This window comes from Carcharodon carcharias, chromosome 12, assembly GCF_017639515.1.
Source record: "Carcharodon carcharias isolate sCarCar2 chromosome 12, sCarCar2.pri, whole genome shotgun sequence".
In the NCBI taxonomy this organism is placed as follows: Eukaryota; Metazoa; Chordata; class Chondrichthyes; order Lamniformes; family Lamnidae; genus Carcharodon; species Carcharodon carcharias.
This window is the reverse complement of record NC_054478.1, coordinates 32,808,376-32,823,593: the sequence shown is the minus strand read 5'-3', so window position 1 is coordinate 32,823,593 and position 15,218 is coordinate 32,808,376. Positions and strand designations below refer to the sequence as shown.

Below are 15,218 nucleotides of genomic sequence, written 5' to 3'. Positions count from 1 at the left end.
GGTAAGCTGAAGAAATTTATGCCTTTAAGCATCTTACACGAACAAACTTATGCAATTATCATGACACGGGCCACATTGCTTGTTAATGAATTGTCCCACTCAATAAATATTACTAAATTTATTTCAGTATTGCTGAAGAGAGAAACATTTTTGTCGAAGCTTTTTGTCTTGCACTTATCAGGAAAATTCGCAAGAAAATACCAATGTCAGGGGAAACAACATATTTAGATTGTATGAGAAGAGAGTGCTTATTGGTTGGCAAGTGGTCTCTCATTGGTAAAGGCGTTGCCATGGAGAATGCACTAGTGGATGGTGACTGACAGTTTATTTGAATAAATTTCCAAAATGGTGCCTTTCATATCAACATGAGGAGCCAGAGAGAAAATGAACTCAAGCTCCTGTTAAGAACCTCTGATTATTCTTGAAACATCGTCTAGTATGAGCACGTCCATAAATGTTGTATCTGGGGAGCAGCAATAACTTTCGTCTGTTTGTCAGTTGTATACAGCTCTTAAGTGATAAAATAGAAGGTATTTTCAGTAGCTGAATATTACTCCGAGTCACATTATATAATCCTCATTCAAGGCCACAAGTGTGAGAAAAGGGCACGAGATTATGGGGGGATTTTCATGCTCTGGGTTTAGAGGTGGTTGGGGGGGAGGCGGTGATTTAGGTTTCATTTGATTGGATGGGAGGGTGCAGTGCGGAGACCCCGCTGCCTCCCCATCTCCATCTGATTAAGTCCGGGGTGGGAAGGCTCGTGCATGCCCTTCCTGCTGAGAAGCTAATTGAGGCCCGTAAGTGGGCAATTAATGCCAAATTAAGAGCCTTATTTTGCAGCGGCTGGTGGGGGTGCTCACCATGCAAACCTGTGCGACCTCAGGGGGGGCCCTCGCTCAAAGACATTCAGTAGCTGATCGAGACACCCAGCATCAGGAAAGGCTCTTGAGCTCCACTAAAAGCCACACCCCATTCCCTTTCTTCTGACCCCTCTCCTGCCCCAACCACCAACCCCCATCCTGCACTCACCCACCTGTGACCTAAGGTATCTTGGTGATCCTAGGCATCTCCCTGGGTGCTTTACCAGCCTCAGCCACTGCACCCAATGGTGTTGCGGGCAACGGAGAGCTGCCAGCCTCTGATTAGCCGGCAGTTCTGAGTGGATAAACGTGATATCCGCTCCCAGGTTTGTAAATACCGTGGAAGGCCCAACACTGGCCAGTTAAGTGCCTGAAGGGCACTTCATTCTGTCAGGCCTTTTCCAATGGAGGCGACACAAGACTTGTTGAGCGGGAATCCTCTCACCAAGATCATATTCCCTCCAATGCCATACAATTTGTATTGGAAGTTGATTTCAATTCACTGGTTGGCACTTAAACTTTGAAGCATCGGAGGTATGGAAATATTCATAATGTAGAAGAATGTTCAAACTGTATGCTGTAGCTTTGTAGTTGAAAGAGTCACAGAAGATGTTATTTATTCACAAGGCTTAAAATAGTATTCAAGCTCTTCACTTTCACACAGATCTGATCCATTGTCTCACCATTTATTTCTTCACATGTCTGGTATAACACAATATGGAACAGGGGCTTCACTGTTTCCTTACACCTCAGCATCATGATGTTCTGCTTTTCTATTTCAATAATTCAGATTGAGAACATTGGCTTCATGCCACTCCCAAAGATGTTCATCCAGATTTTGTTTCAGTGCTAACAGCAGTACAAGCCCATTAATTTTAATTGTTCAGTTACTGATGCGAACCCTCAACTGGCCTAAGAATGTATGGCATTTTCACTACTCAGTGATAATTGAAATTGCTTCTGTTTGACAATAATGTTGCTTAGATACCCAGGGATGGCAGAATCTACATCAGGCCCAATTTTAACCTGCAAGGCGGGGGCAGTTGCTGGTGCAGATGTGAGGGTTAAAACTTTTAAAAATGCCAGCATGTCGGAAACCCAAATCATCTCAATCTCTTCCACATTTAATCTGTTGGTGAGTTTCGAAGGAGTGCAGGAAACTCCGGTGGGGATGGCAAGCCTGTGAATTAAATACGTAAAAAAGCAATTTAAAACAGATTTAACTCTGCATTCTGGCTTTAACTGCCAGCGCAGGGGTTTCCTGAGCAGTCTGAAACTCGCAATGGTCAATAAGGTGAGAAGACAATGGGGGCTGACAGGGCTTTGAAATTGGCAAGCTGGAAAGTATTCAACTACAAACAGGGCAGCTGCTTAATTGCTTCGGTGAAAGACTTTCACTCACATGACTTGTTCTGAGAATGTACTTTCATTTGTTTTGGTCATGATTTCCAACATTTTGGAGGTTATTTCGACCACCTTGGACTTTTCTCACTTTGATCTACACTTTCTTGCCATCAGCCTTCACTGCAGCATGGGAGCAGCTTATGCAGCTCTATTTTGGACCTCGAATGAGGAAAAGGTGGAGCAGCACCAGCAGAAGCATCAGTTGCCTTCCCCTTAGCCAGTTGCTGCTCCACAAGGCAGAGGGGATGCACACAAAGCTCCAGCTCAAAGAAGGCAATACCCACAGCACAATCTAGCTACCTCCCTTAGAGGCCCCATCAAGGCATTTATCTGTGCTGGAAAAGGCTGCATATGAGTTGTGTGATAGTGCTTCCTCAGAGCACGCAGCTTCCTCTGAGGGACCCTCAGCCACCTCCTACTCCAGCTCTTGTGTCAGGCTTGAACGACCTGTGGAAGATGAAAGATATGAATTAGAACTAACATGGGGAAAGGGTTCCAAGGCATTATTGTGAAAATTTCTCATACTTCAGTTAGTGGCGACAATATTCCAACATAAGTGATTGATACTTGCCAAATGGCAGTGTGATTTGACACCAAATGTCTGGAAGACTTCAGTCTATCCATCGCCAGTGGTCATGGACTCCACCCCCCTGCCAGTCTCTAACGCCACCTCCTCCACAGACCTCCACAGTCAGGGTAGCTATCACTGGAGGGCCACACCCACAGTCTGTACATCTCCCTGGATTTCTGCACATAATCCTGCAAAAAGCGAAACAAGAGAGTTATGGGTGTTCGAAATGGATTGTGGAAAGGATGGAATAACAACATTTGTGGAAGGTAACTGTGAGGGATGGGCAATAAGATGAAGGTGACTGTCAGTGTAGGTTGTTTCGATGGAGACCTGAAGGGAAGAGAATCGAGAGACAGGAATGAGTGGGGCTGCAAGGCGTGTTGGGCTCAGGAATGCTGTGTGTGAGAATGCTGGGGAATACAGAATGTGGGGTGTAGCACTTGAATGTGCCATGCCACTTAACTTTCCTATCCTTATGTGGTCATTGAGCTTTTTTTGGCACGATATCCAGCTATAAGGTACCACACTCCTGGTGCTCACTTCTTCAGCAACTCTGAGCCATGTTGTTTTGCTTCAGAGACTGGTCTCGTTCTTCCATCTACAATGAACAATATTTTTCTCCAGGCACTCACAGCCCACAGTCTGACCTCCAGCGAGTGTCTGATAGAATCAGGGTGAGCGGCTTTCCCACGTTGCACCTCCATAATAATGTTTGCTATATCTTCACTAATAGATCTGCAGGGAAGCCATTCTGGCCTCTGTCGGGGTCCCTTTAAAGAAGGATCAGTCAACTGTTGTTATCGCGCCCACATTCTCTGATTAGCTGGGAAACCCAGAAGCAGGATGCTAATGCTGTGGATGAGTTAAAAAGCCATGACAAAGCCCACTCCAAGTTAGGGTGTGTTCCCCAGCTGCCAGCCTTTCCCCTCTTCAAACAAGTGCGAAAGTTTATAAATCCTTCCCCTTTACATTAGTGAAGCTCATTGACTTACTTCTTTAATATGTAGAAAGTCTTTGGCATCAAAAGAGATGGCAGTTCCTGGGACTGGTACATCTTCATCCAGAGCTCCACAATAAGTGACATTTGTTCTTACAGCAAATGCAACCGGTTTGGTCTGAAAAATAAAACACATCGAGCCAACGTTAGGGTACATTTACATTTAGGGTGAGTTTAAACTGGTTTTGATTTTATACCTGATAAATGTTTAGTGTCAGTGTATTTAATTCTTGTTCAGTTTTTAACATCTCCAATGATTATTCAAATCAGAAGGAATGTGACTCCACATTTGTAAAAGTTCATCTTCAGTGCCAGAGTGACCATTTAGCAGAGGTTTACACATCACACTGTTAAAGATCACTGGAATGGCCAGGCCTTAAGTTTTTCTGGTTTTTTTTGTAGGTATCTATCATGTAAATACTCTGCTTCAATGGTAGTCTCACGGCGAGATCGCGATATAGGAAAATTTCTGGTGCAGCAAGGCAATTCACACAGAAACCTCCTGAATTCCATGTGTTAAATAAACTGGAATATTTAGGATGGAATTTTCCAAGTCTGCTGGCATTGGGCATCATGGAGGATATGGGCAGACAACAATGGCTTGAAAGCCAAAAATCGATTTCATGGTGTCATGAAAGCAGTTTGCAATCATTCACTCTGCCTGTCAATGACGGGCCGAGTTTCCTGCCTCCCACATGTCGGGAGCTTCATTGTGATACACCTGCATATCATTATAAGCCCAGTTTGCTGGAATCACCACCCCCCCATGCTGGATCATCCAGGTCGCCGACGTGTTTCACAATTGAACATAAGTGATGTGCACCTGGTGAGCTGCACTTTACTTGGAACTTTGAGGCTTCTTTGCCTATCTTGCTTTGGGCAGCACTTGTGGTCATCAGCGCCAGGCTTTGCAAGCAGCACCACATCACTTTTAGGGGACTCACGGGCAGGTCTCTACTTATGATGGTACGTGGTAATCTGCAGGAAATTTTCTTGCCCATGTTTGACCTGATGCCAGAGACTTTATGGAGTCTGGAGTCGATGTTGAGGACTCCTAGGGCAGCTCCCTCCCGACTGTATACCACTGTGCCGCCACCTCTGCTGGCACTGCCCTGCTGGTGGGACAGGGCATATCCAGGGATGGTGATGGCGGTGCCTTGGACCTCTCACCTTGTCAGGTTGTTGCTTGACTAGTCTGCGAGATAGCTCTCCCAATTTTGGCCCAGATGTTAATAAGGAGGTCTTTGAAGGGTCGACAGGGCTGAGTTCACTGTTGTCATTTCCAGTGCCCACGCCGATGTTGGGTGGTCTGCCCGGTTTCATCCCTTATAGACTTTTTAGCAGTTTTGGTGGCTTGCTAGGCCATTTCAGAGACAACTGCAGTCACATGTAGGCCAGACAAGGTAAGGAAGGCAGTTTTCCTTCCTTAAAGGGCAAAAAAACCAAATGGGTTTTTATGACAATCAGCAATTGTTTCATTAGGCATTTAATTCCAGATTTTTTTTTTATTGAATTCAAACCCCACCATCTGCTATGATGGGATTCAAACCTGGGTCCTCAAAGCATTATTCTGGGCCCCTGGATTTCAAGTCCAGTGAAATTGTCACTGCACTAGCGCCTCCCCTAAGGATCCCTTTCCCCACATCATGCAACACTCCCCCCCGACCCCCCTCCACCGATCGCCGCCAACATCTGGCCCCCTGCGGGTGCATTCTCCCCCCGGCCTCTCCAACAAGACCCCCGCCCCCCTCTCCCCACCTCACTCGCAGCTTCCCTCACCGCCATGAGGGAGGGTAAGAAGAAGGTCAAGGAGGTCTGGCCATCATGGTGTCAAGAAGGCTTAATGGACAAGTTGGCCATTTCCCACCCGACAATTCTGTATATTTTTATGTTCATAATGCTTCACCACTGGTCCAGTTTTATAATGATTAATACATCCTATACCCAGAAACTAAGTGATAGTCCAGAAGTTGTATTTATCTACTTAGCTACCAAGAAGCACAAAAACCATTGAATATCCGTTTTTAAAATGTTGACCTTCTAGGTGTACTCATATTTCTGTTATCTTTAAAGGTTCTAGTTACCATGTTTGAGGATAACACATAACGGAATTATTTGTGACAAAATCATACTGGGCCCTTTTCTTCTCAGAATCAGTATCCCCTTACTTTGGCTCTTTCAAGTTGTACTGCTGCCTGCTGCTCTGATTCACGACGAACCCCATCACGATCCTCCTCCAGGGAAACATCAGAATCAGATGGCCTGCTAGTGTAGGAATCTGCTGAACCCTGCAATAAAAATCAGAGGACCAAAAGTCAAATGAGAACTCAAGCGCTTTACAAGGAAAGTGATTATGTAGCATGATTTTTTTTTAAGAAGTTTGTCATTTTTTGGCAAGAAAACCTGAGTTTATGTTGTAGTTGCATGAGTTAAATTGGGCATTTTTAAAGACAAAGATGGCTACAGTGTGCACCCAAAGTTTTAAAGGAACATTGAAAGTGAGAACATTCCACTCTTTTAGGTGCTTGAGATCCCAACAGGATAGAGGCAAGAATAAGCTGAAGGGAGAAGGTTGATGAATCAGCGATACTGAAAAGGTGGTAGATTATTATATGAGATCATTAAGTTAAAGCCCTAATCTTCTCATTTCCCAAATAGATTCTGCAGTTGAATCCCAGGGTGAACGAGGCTATTATCTATTTATCAATTGAGATTGTCATCAGAGTCAGGAGAATGCATTTCAAAAATACACCAGTCTGCAACAAATTTATATACCCTGTATTCCTGTTAAAGTGCGCAAGTTCTTGAGAAAGAGTTTATCAAACATGTTCTTATGTTAAAAATACCTGATGATGTTAATCAGATCAAAATCCTTTATCTGGTGCCTATGTTCTAGTTACGCCATCACGACTAAAACAATGATTATTGCCCTTCCAAACAAAAAAAAAGCTTATTTTTCCATGAAAATAGTACAGCTTTAGGAGTATAACTGATGATTATACAGTTACTTGGGGTAGAAGGTACTTAAATTGAGGTTGTGTAAAAGGATGCTGCAGTTGATAGTAAGTTACAGCAATATAGCACCTTTAAAGTAGTTAAACATCCCTTCGCAGGCATGTTATCAAAGAAACTTTGACCAAGATATCGAGACACAAAAGCAGATATTAGGGAAGATGACCAAAAGCTTGGTCAAGGAGGAATGTTTTAAGGTATGTCTTAAAAGGAAAAAGTTTGATGTGGAGATGCGCAGAGGCTTATGTAGTATAAGGGATTAATTCTAACAGTGTAACATGCTCATGAGGCAGTATACATCATCCCAGGAAATGATGCAATGTCATAGGATATTACTCTTTCTCGTGGAACCTTGTGGTATGATGTAGACACAGTAAGAGATGTTCCAGTAAAGTTGCATTTTCCCTACATCAGCAGACTCTGTAAATATTCTGTACTCGTATGAGTCCAGGAATATAATAGATTAAAGAGGGAATTCCAGCATTTACGATCTGGGCAGCTCAAGGCATGAACGCTAATGGTGGGGTGAAGGAAATTAAAGGTGTTTCAGAGGCCAGAATTGGAGGCATGCAGAGAATCTGGAGTGCCGTGGAGCTGAAGGATGTTAGAGAGGTAGGGAGAGGTGAGGTCTTGGAGCAATTTGAACGCAAGGATGAAAATTGCCAATGTAGTTCAGTGAGCACAAGAGTGACATGTGAACAGGATATGTTGCAAATTAGAATGCAGGCAGCCAGAGTTTTGATGAGGTCAAGTTATTGGGATTTCAAGTTATGGGGTGGAAGGAGGGAGGCTGGCCAAGAAAGCTTTGGAATAGTGGAGTTGCATTTATATGGCACCCTTCATGACTACATGACATCCCAAAGCACCTAACAGCCAAAGGTATACATATGAAGTGCAGTCGCTGTTATAATGTAGGATACACAGCAACTAAATTCTGCACAGCAAGCTCCCACAAGCAGCTATTTGATAGTAAGCAGGTAAATCATTTTTCGTGATGTTTGTGGCCAGGACACCAGGGATAATTCACCTGCTCTTCTTCAAATTACTGTCATGGCATCTTTTACATCCACCTTTGAGGGCAGATGGAGCCATCAGACAATATCTCATCCAAAAGACAGCATCTCCAACAGTGCAGCACTCACTTCAACTGAGCCATGGCTGACACCAGTCAGGTCTTGAGCTAACAAAAGCACGGTGAGGGTTTCTTCGAAAAGTACATTCTTTTTCATTTTCAAGAATAGGGAAGTTTTGGATTACTTAATTCAAACTGTAAAAGGGTAAAAAATGGGAAATCATGGTCTATTTGCAATTGTGCTCCCTGTGTTTTGTTATTTTTTGAAGTTTTTTTTAAACAATTTAGATGATGCATTCGTGATCTGAATGTTACATGCAGCATTAACTGGTAAATATAGGTGAAACTTTCTAGAATGAATACACTCACTGATATCAATAAGTCACTCAATTTGGCGCAGCAAACTAGGGAGAAAAGCAAATCCATCACATCTTGCACAATAAAGTAAATTGATTGAATTTTACATTCAGTTTGAGGGAGAGCAGATTGGATCCAAGACTAGTATTTTAAACTTAAATAAGGGCATTTATGAGGGCATGAAAGCACAGCCAGCTAAAGTGAACTGGCAAATTAGGTTAAGGGATAGGTCAATATAGAGATGCAATGGTGGATATTTAAGGGGAACACATATATTCCAATGAGAAAGAAAAATTCCAAGGGAAGGATCCACCATCCATGCTTAATTAAAAAAAATTAAAGATAGCATTCAACTTTTAAAAAAAGCATATAATTGCACCAATATGGGTGGCAGGTCAGAAGATTGGACAGAATATAAAAAATAGCAAAGAATGACCAAAAGATTGATGAATTAGAGTACGAAAGAAAGCTGGAAAGCTTTAAAAGAAAAGAGAAAGCTATAAAGACTGATAGTAAGAGCTTCTATGGATATTTTAAAAGGAAGAGTTAACAAAGTGAGTGTTGGTCCTATAGAAAGTGAGTCTGGGGAATTAATAATAGAAAATAAGGAGATGGCAGATGAACGGATCCGGTAATTTGCATCGGTCTTCACTAAAAAGGATACAAGTAACATCCCAGAAATAGCTGTAAATCAAGAGATGGAAGGGAGGGAGGAAGTCAGGAAAATTTCAATTACCGGGGAAGTGGTACTAAGAAAATTGTTGGAGCTGTGGGCTGACAAGTCCTCGGTTCCTGAGAGACTCCATCCTAGGGTCCTAAAAGAAGTGGTGAGTGAGATAGTTTTAATTTTCCAAAATTCCCAAAATTTGGGAAAGGCTCCATAAGATTAGAAAATAGCAAATGTAATTCCTTTATTCAATAGGGAGGGAGACAGAAAGCAGGAAACTACAGGCTGGTTAGCTTAACATCTGTCATAGGGAAAATGTTAGAAGCTATTATTAAAGATGTTATAGCAGAACACTTGGAAAAATTCAAGGCAATCAGGCAGAGTCAACGTGGTTTTGTGAATTGGAAATCATGTTTCACCAATTTATTGGAGTTCTTTGAAGAAGTAACTTATACTGTGAATAAAGGGGAACCAGTGGATGTACTGTATTTAGATTTCTAGAAGGCATTTGATAAGGTGCCACATCAAAGGTTATTGCAAAAATTAAAAACATTTGGTGTAGCGGGTAACATGTTGGCATGGATAGAAGACTAACTAGCTAACAGGAAGCAGAAGGTAGGCATAAATGGGTCTTTTTCTGTTTAGCAAGATGTAATGAGTAGTCTGCCACAGGAATCAGTGCTGGGGCCTCAACTTTTTACAGTTTACATAAATGACTTGGTTGAAGGGAGCAAAGGTATGGTTGCTAAATTTGCTGCTGACGCAAAGATAGGTAGGATAGTAAGATGTAAAGAGGAAACAGGGAGGCTACAAAGGGATGTAGATAGGTTATGTGAATGGGCAAAGACATGGCAAATGAAATATAAGGTGGGAAAGTAAGAAATTGTCCATCTTGACAGGAAAAATAAACAAGAATCGTATTATCTAAATGATGAGAGATTGCAGAGCTCTGAGATGCAGAGGGATCTGGATGTCCTACTGCATGAATCATGAAAAGTTAGTATGCAGGTACAGCAAGTAATTAGGAAAGCTAATAGGATGTTATAATTTATTGCAAGAGGAATCCAATACAAAAGTAGCAAGTTATGCTTTAGTTACACAGGGCATTGATGAGACCACATCAGAGTACTGTGTACCGTATTAGTCTCTTTATGTAGGGAAGGATGTAAATGTGTTGGAAGCAGTTCAAAGAAGGTTTCCTAAACTAATGCCTGGGTTGGGCGGGTTGTCTTATGAGGGAAGGTTGGACAGGCTAGACATGTATCCTCTGGAATTTAGAAGAGTAAGAGGCGACTGGCTGAAATATATAAGATCCTGAAGGGTCTTGACCGGGTCGATGTGGGAATGATGTTCTCTCTTGTGGGAGAAAATAATACTAGGGGCCACTGTTTAAAAATAAGGCGTCGTCTATTTAGGACAGAGATGAGGAGAATTTTTTTCTATTAAAGGGTTGTAAGTCTTTGGAGCTCTCTTCCTCAAAAGGTGGTGGAAAAAGAGTCTTTGAATATTTTTAAGGCAGAGGGAGATAGATTCTTGATAAACAAGGGGATGAATGGTTATTGGGGTTAGTGGGAATGTGGAGGGAGATTAAAAATCAGATCAGCCATGATCTTATTGAAGGGCGGAGCAAGCTCAAGGGGCTGAGTGACCCACTCCTGCTCTTAAATCGTACGTAATGAAACTGCATAGCAATCTAATCTTCAGTCAAAACAACATGGTCAAACACTCTGCCCATAAAACAACTGGATTAACTTTAATTATTACAAATGCTCACTCATATAAAAGCAAAATACCATGACCATAAGACCATAAGACAAAAGACATAGGAGCAGAAATTAGGCCAGTTGGCCCATCAAGTCTGCTCTGCCATTCAATCATGGCTGATAAGTTTCTCAACCCCATTTCCCGCCTTCTCCCCGTAACCTTTGATCCCTTTACCAATCAAGAACCTATCTATCTCGGTCTTAAATACACTCAATGACCTGGCCTCCACAGCTTTCGGTGGCAATGAATTCCATTGATTCACCACTCTCTGGCTAAAGACGTTTCTCCTCACCTCTGTTCTAAAAGGTCTTCCCTTTACTCTGAGGCTGTGCCTTCGAGTCCTAGTCTCTCCTACTAATGGAAACATCTTCCCCACGTCCACTCTATCCAGGCCTTTCAGTATTCTGTAAGTTTCAATCAGATCCCCCCTCATCCTGCTAAACTCCATCGAGTATAGACTCAGAGTCCTCAAACGTTCCTCATATGTTAAGCCTTTCATTCCTGGGATCGTTCTCGTGAACCTCCTCTGGACCCTCTCCAGGGACAGCACATCCTTATGGTTTGATATAAACAAAAAAACACAGAAAATCTTGGAAATACTTAGCAGGTTAGGCAGCATTTATAGAGAGAGAAACAGCTAACATTTAGATTGATTATCTTTCATCAGGACTAGAAGATGCAAGAAATGAACAGATTTTAAACAAGTGCAGGGAGAAGGGAGCAGGGAAAGAACAAAGGGGAAAAGGTCTTTGATAGATTGGAGGGAAGGGGATTAAATGGCAAAGGGAATCGCAAGGTGAAAAGTGAGGTAATGGTAAGACAATTCTAGAAACATTCTGGTGAAAGGTGATCGATCTGTCTCTCTCTCCATAGATGCTACCTGACCTGCGAAGTATTTCAAGCATTTTCTGTTTGTATTGCAAAAGCTCTGGTTGAAATTATTCAAGTTGTTATGTAATAGGAGACACTTTGCTTGCTACCACACTCCATCTGAAGGAAGTATAACCTTTAGAAGCTCGGGAGGTCAGTGAATTGGGAACTGGATGATGTAGCGAATTAAAACATAACCATTTCAGCTCTGGGACCAGCTCAGAACACAAAGGTGAAAATCTTCTCTTCCTGCTTTGTAAACCACCTCAATGAAATAACTTTGGGCAGCCCCAAATTGGTTGCTAATAAAGAGTATGCCTGTTGTACAAAGCTACCCAGAATTGGACAATTTAGTTTCTCTTTATTTTCTCTCAGGCCATTCTAGTTAGTGAAGGGAAAAAGGTAGATTAAGCTCCTGTCAAATCATTACACAAGGCAAACTTTGCACAGAACTTCAGGAATACAACTGCCTCCCTTCCAGTGTAACCACACAAGCAAGGTAATGAAGAACAGGGCTGTCAATGTCTTTTGTGAAATCTGGCAGTGAAATCTGACATTTTATGGAGAAATTGTAAAGTTTTTAGATAGCTACTGAGGTCTTGATAAAGGATCAATGGGAGCTTGCTGAACACTGAATTCAGTGTTAGAGAGGAGACGATTTCTCTGTTTTTCTCTCTCTAGCTTGTCTGGCATTGCTGCTGCTCATTGGACATTGCATTCAGGGAGTCAACACTTCTGCAAAAAAGCCACTTAGTATGAATCATTAATAACATAACTGGGTACTTGGCTACCTGTTTGAGGCTGCAGAATACTGAATCAGCATGGTCAATGAATTCTCCACACTCGATTATTGACTCGCTTAGGAACAGCGTTTTTTCCCAGATGATGTCAGATATATTTTGAAATACTGAAAGAAAACACTTCTCTCAAACACTGCTAACACACTCAATGCAGAGCAGGTCAAGCTACCCCTAGCTTTAGCACCTGGAGAACTCTAATGGTTGAATGTGTATGTTATCATGTAGAAAAGAAACAATGGCCTGAATTTTTGACCCTGGGTAGGGAATCACAATGTCGGGAAAATTCCCAACTCCGCAAACCTAAATCAGGAGAAAGTGCACTGCAAAGCGGGATTTTTGTTCTGGAGTAGTTGGGGTTAGTTGGAGTCTGCCACCCTCGGAAGCAGATCAGAGGCAGTATAGGGTCTGTCGAATGTGGAAGCGGGCTGGGTGAAAGGTCAGCCTGGGTGATCTCGGCCCAGCTGCAGAAAACAAAAAAAAACCCTTGAGCCTCACCTCCTCACTCCCCATCCACCCATGGCCCTTCATTCCCTCCATGTGAACTTATGTCCCTTCAGCCACCCCCATGGCCCTTAATAGCCCCTATGCCAACTTGGTGCAAACTCATGCTAACCCATGCCCCACCCACCACCCATTGCCCTTACAGCCTCTATGCCAACTCACCCAGTATACACCATGGACAGACCTCAGGGCCCATGCTGAGAGGAAATAAAATAAGGTTCTAAGTGTCTACTGATGAATTCACTATTTGAAAACAACACTTTGACTTTTTAAAAATCCATTCACTGCATTTAGATTCCTTCAACAACAAGCAATTGTCTTCAGAGCCCTTCATCAAAGACTTAATAACCACTTTGAGCTATCAATCAAACTTTGAACTGATAGGCACCACGCTGTAATAATGACAGTTTGTGAAATCAATCATGCAGCACAAATCCTATAATAATTGCCCTCAGGCTTAAGGAGTGAAATAGCAAGCACTGATTTTTTTAAGCTGCAGAATGATTTTTTTAAATTAAAATTAAAAGGCCATGAGATTTAAATCCCTTCACAACTTGACAGTTTTAATAAGCTGTTCTCTTGACAGCTTTTCAGCTCCCAGTGACAGTTCCCTTGACAGCTTGACCATTCCAATGAGTTTATCCACTTTTTAAGCACATTCTACTTTTAACAATCTCAAAGGGCACTTGACCTCTCCCAAAGAGCACAATACCTCTCCCAAAGGCACCTAACCTCGCCAAAAGGTGTCCCTGGATCTAGCCAAAAGGGCACCCTACCTCTTCAAAGGGGTACCCAACCTCTCCAAAGAGCTCCGTTAACTTTAGATTTTCTCCTGATAAGTCATGTTTTGGACATCCTACTAGCGAGAGTTGGATCTGACCGAATCCGACTTCAACATGTGTAGCTGCCTCCTTGAACCACAGCTGTGCAAACTACAGCCTGCTCAGTACCCCCACCCCCGCAAAAATGGCGAGTGCCGGGTTCATGGGCAGGAATTTTGGAATCAGGCCTCCGGCATCATTTTGGATAAGCCGGAGACCTTCTCCATCTTTGCAAAAATTCAGGCCAATGTTTTCATATGAGAAGTTGTCACCTTTACTTACAGTTGGGAGCGTTATTAAATATAGATTCATATTTGTGAGCCTTCTTAATAATACATTCATTTGTCATTAATTGGGGTTTACTAGAACAGCATTATTTAATTCAATAAACAATGCAAACGCCAGTGAAAAATTACTTTCAGTTAAATCACAAAGCACCTTAATAACTTGAAAGTGTCTGCAAGGCAGGAGTCTTAAAGTTGACAGTGAACCAAAATTTGTTCATACACTTGCGCCCTGAGACTGCCTTGTAATCACCTTTCTAACTCTATTATAGCCTGTAGCATAAACTTCAGAGTTTGAGGGATAATTTTACTCCATTATGTATTGTTAGGGTAGACATGGGAGTCAAGGTGCTGCATAGAAGTGATACATGAACATATTTGAATTGGTTGATGAACAGTTATGACCTAAGTAATGGCGGTTTCTCAAGTTAGGATTACCCATTGGTTTAAGATTTCCATAAGATCATATGCTGTCTGCAATGTGCTCCGGGTTGAAACCATCTTGAACAGCAGATCACATGTGCTAAGCTGCAAGAACAAACCCTCTGTCAGTGCCTCTGACTGCCCTTGAACATGTTCCTTGTGGAGCGTGCTATTCTGTAGAAACGTATGGACACCTTGTGATTTGTAATCATTTTCCACCAACCTCTGTTTTCTTACCAACAGTGTTGTCATGACAACAGGGAACAAAGGCAAGAAGACTTCACTGAACCATATAATTTAACCAGAGACGATATTGCCCCTTGATTTGACAAACAAGAATATCAGGGTTTATTTTACTAATTGCTCACTAAATATCACAATAGAAGTCAATTGGCAGAAATATATTTTAAACAGGGGCAACCCCCCTTTTAATGTAAAACATCTTTCTGTTGCAAGTGGCAACTTGAATGTTGAGGGTGCAACACAAAACATTGCAGCCTAGAATTTTAGCAGCAAATATTTTTGGGCTCCTCACTTGCAGAATACTAAAAAAGGAGCAAAAAATTTGGGCCTCAGACCTCAATGTCATATAGAAGGCACAGTGGTAGAAGCCTGCAGGTTCATGTGCCAATGTCCAGGTCAGTGATTAGGTAAGATCGCAAGGGTCTGGAGGACGAGCAGCTGGCCCTCTGAATATGACTGAGTGGCAAGGGGAGTGCAAGGCGGTTGGGAAAGAACATCGCAACAATCTGTAGTATTGTTGGGGATGGGGTCTCAAGGTGCAATCAGGAGTTGGGGGAACTAGGAAATCGGGA

At 42.4% G+C, this 15,218-nt stretch overlaps 1 protein-coding gene across 5 annotated transcripts in view; it reads right to left on the bottom strand.

Annotated features, from left to right (window-relative positions):
- The window catches only part of cacnb4a (calcium channel, voltage-dependent, beta 4a subunit), a 205,855-nt gene that overhangs the window by 99,620 nt on the left and 91,017 nt on the right, over nucleotides 1-15,218 (bottom strand). For all 5 annotated transcript variants that reach the window (XM_041201270.1, XM_041201271.1, XM_041201274.1 and 2 more), the window contains 2 exons: nucleotides 6,001-6,120; nucleotides 3,828-3,950 (listed from right to left, as the gene is read on the bottom strand). In XM_041201270.1, the coding sequence (XP_041057204.1) occupies nucleotides 3,828-3,950; nucleotides 6,001-6,120 (243 nt within the window). The remainder of the gene's footprint in view (nucleotides 1-3,827; nucleotides 3,951-6,000; nucleotides 6,121-15,218) is intronic.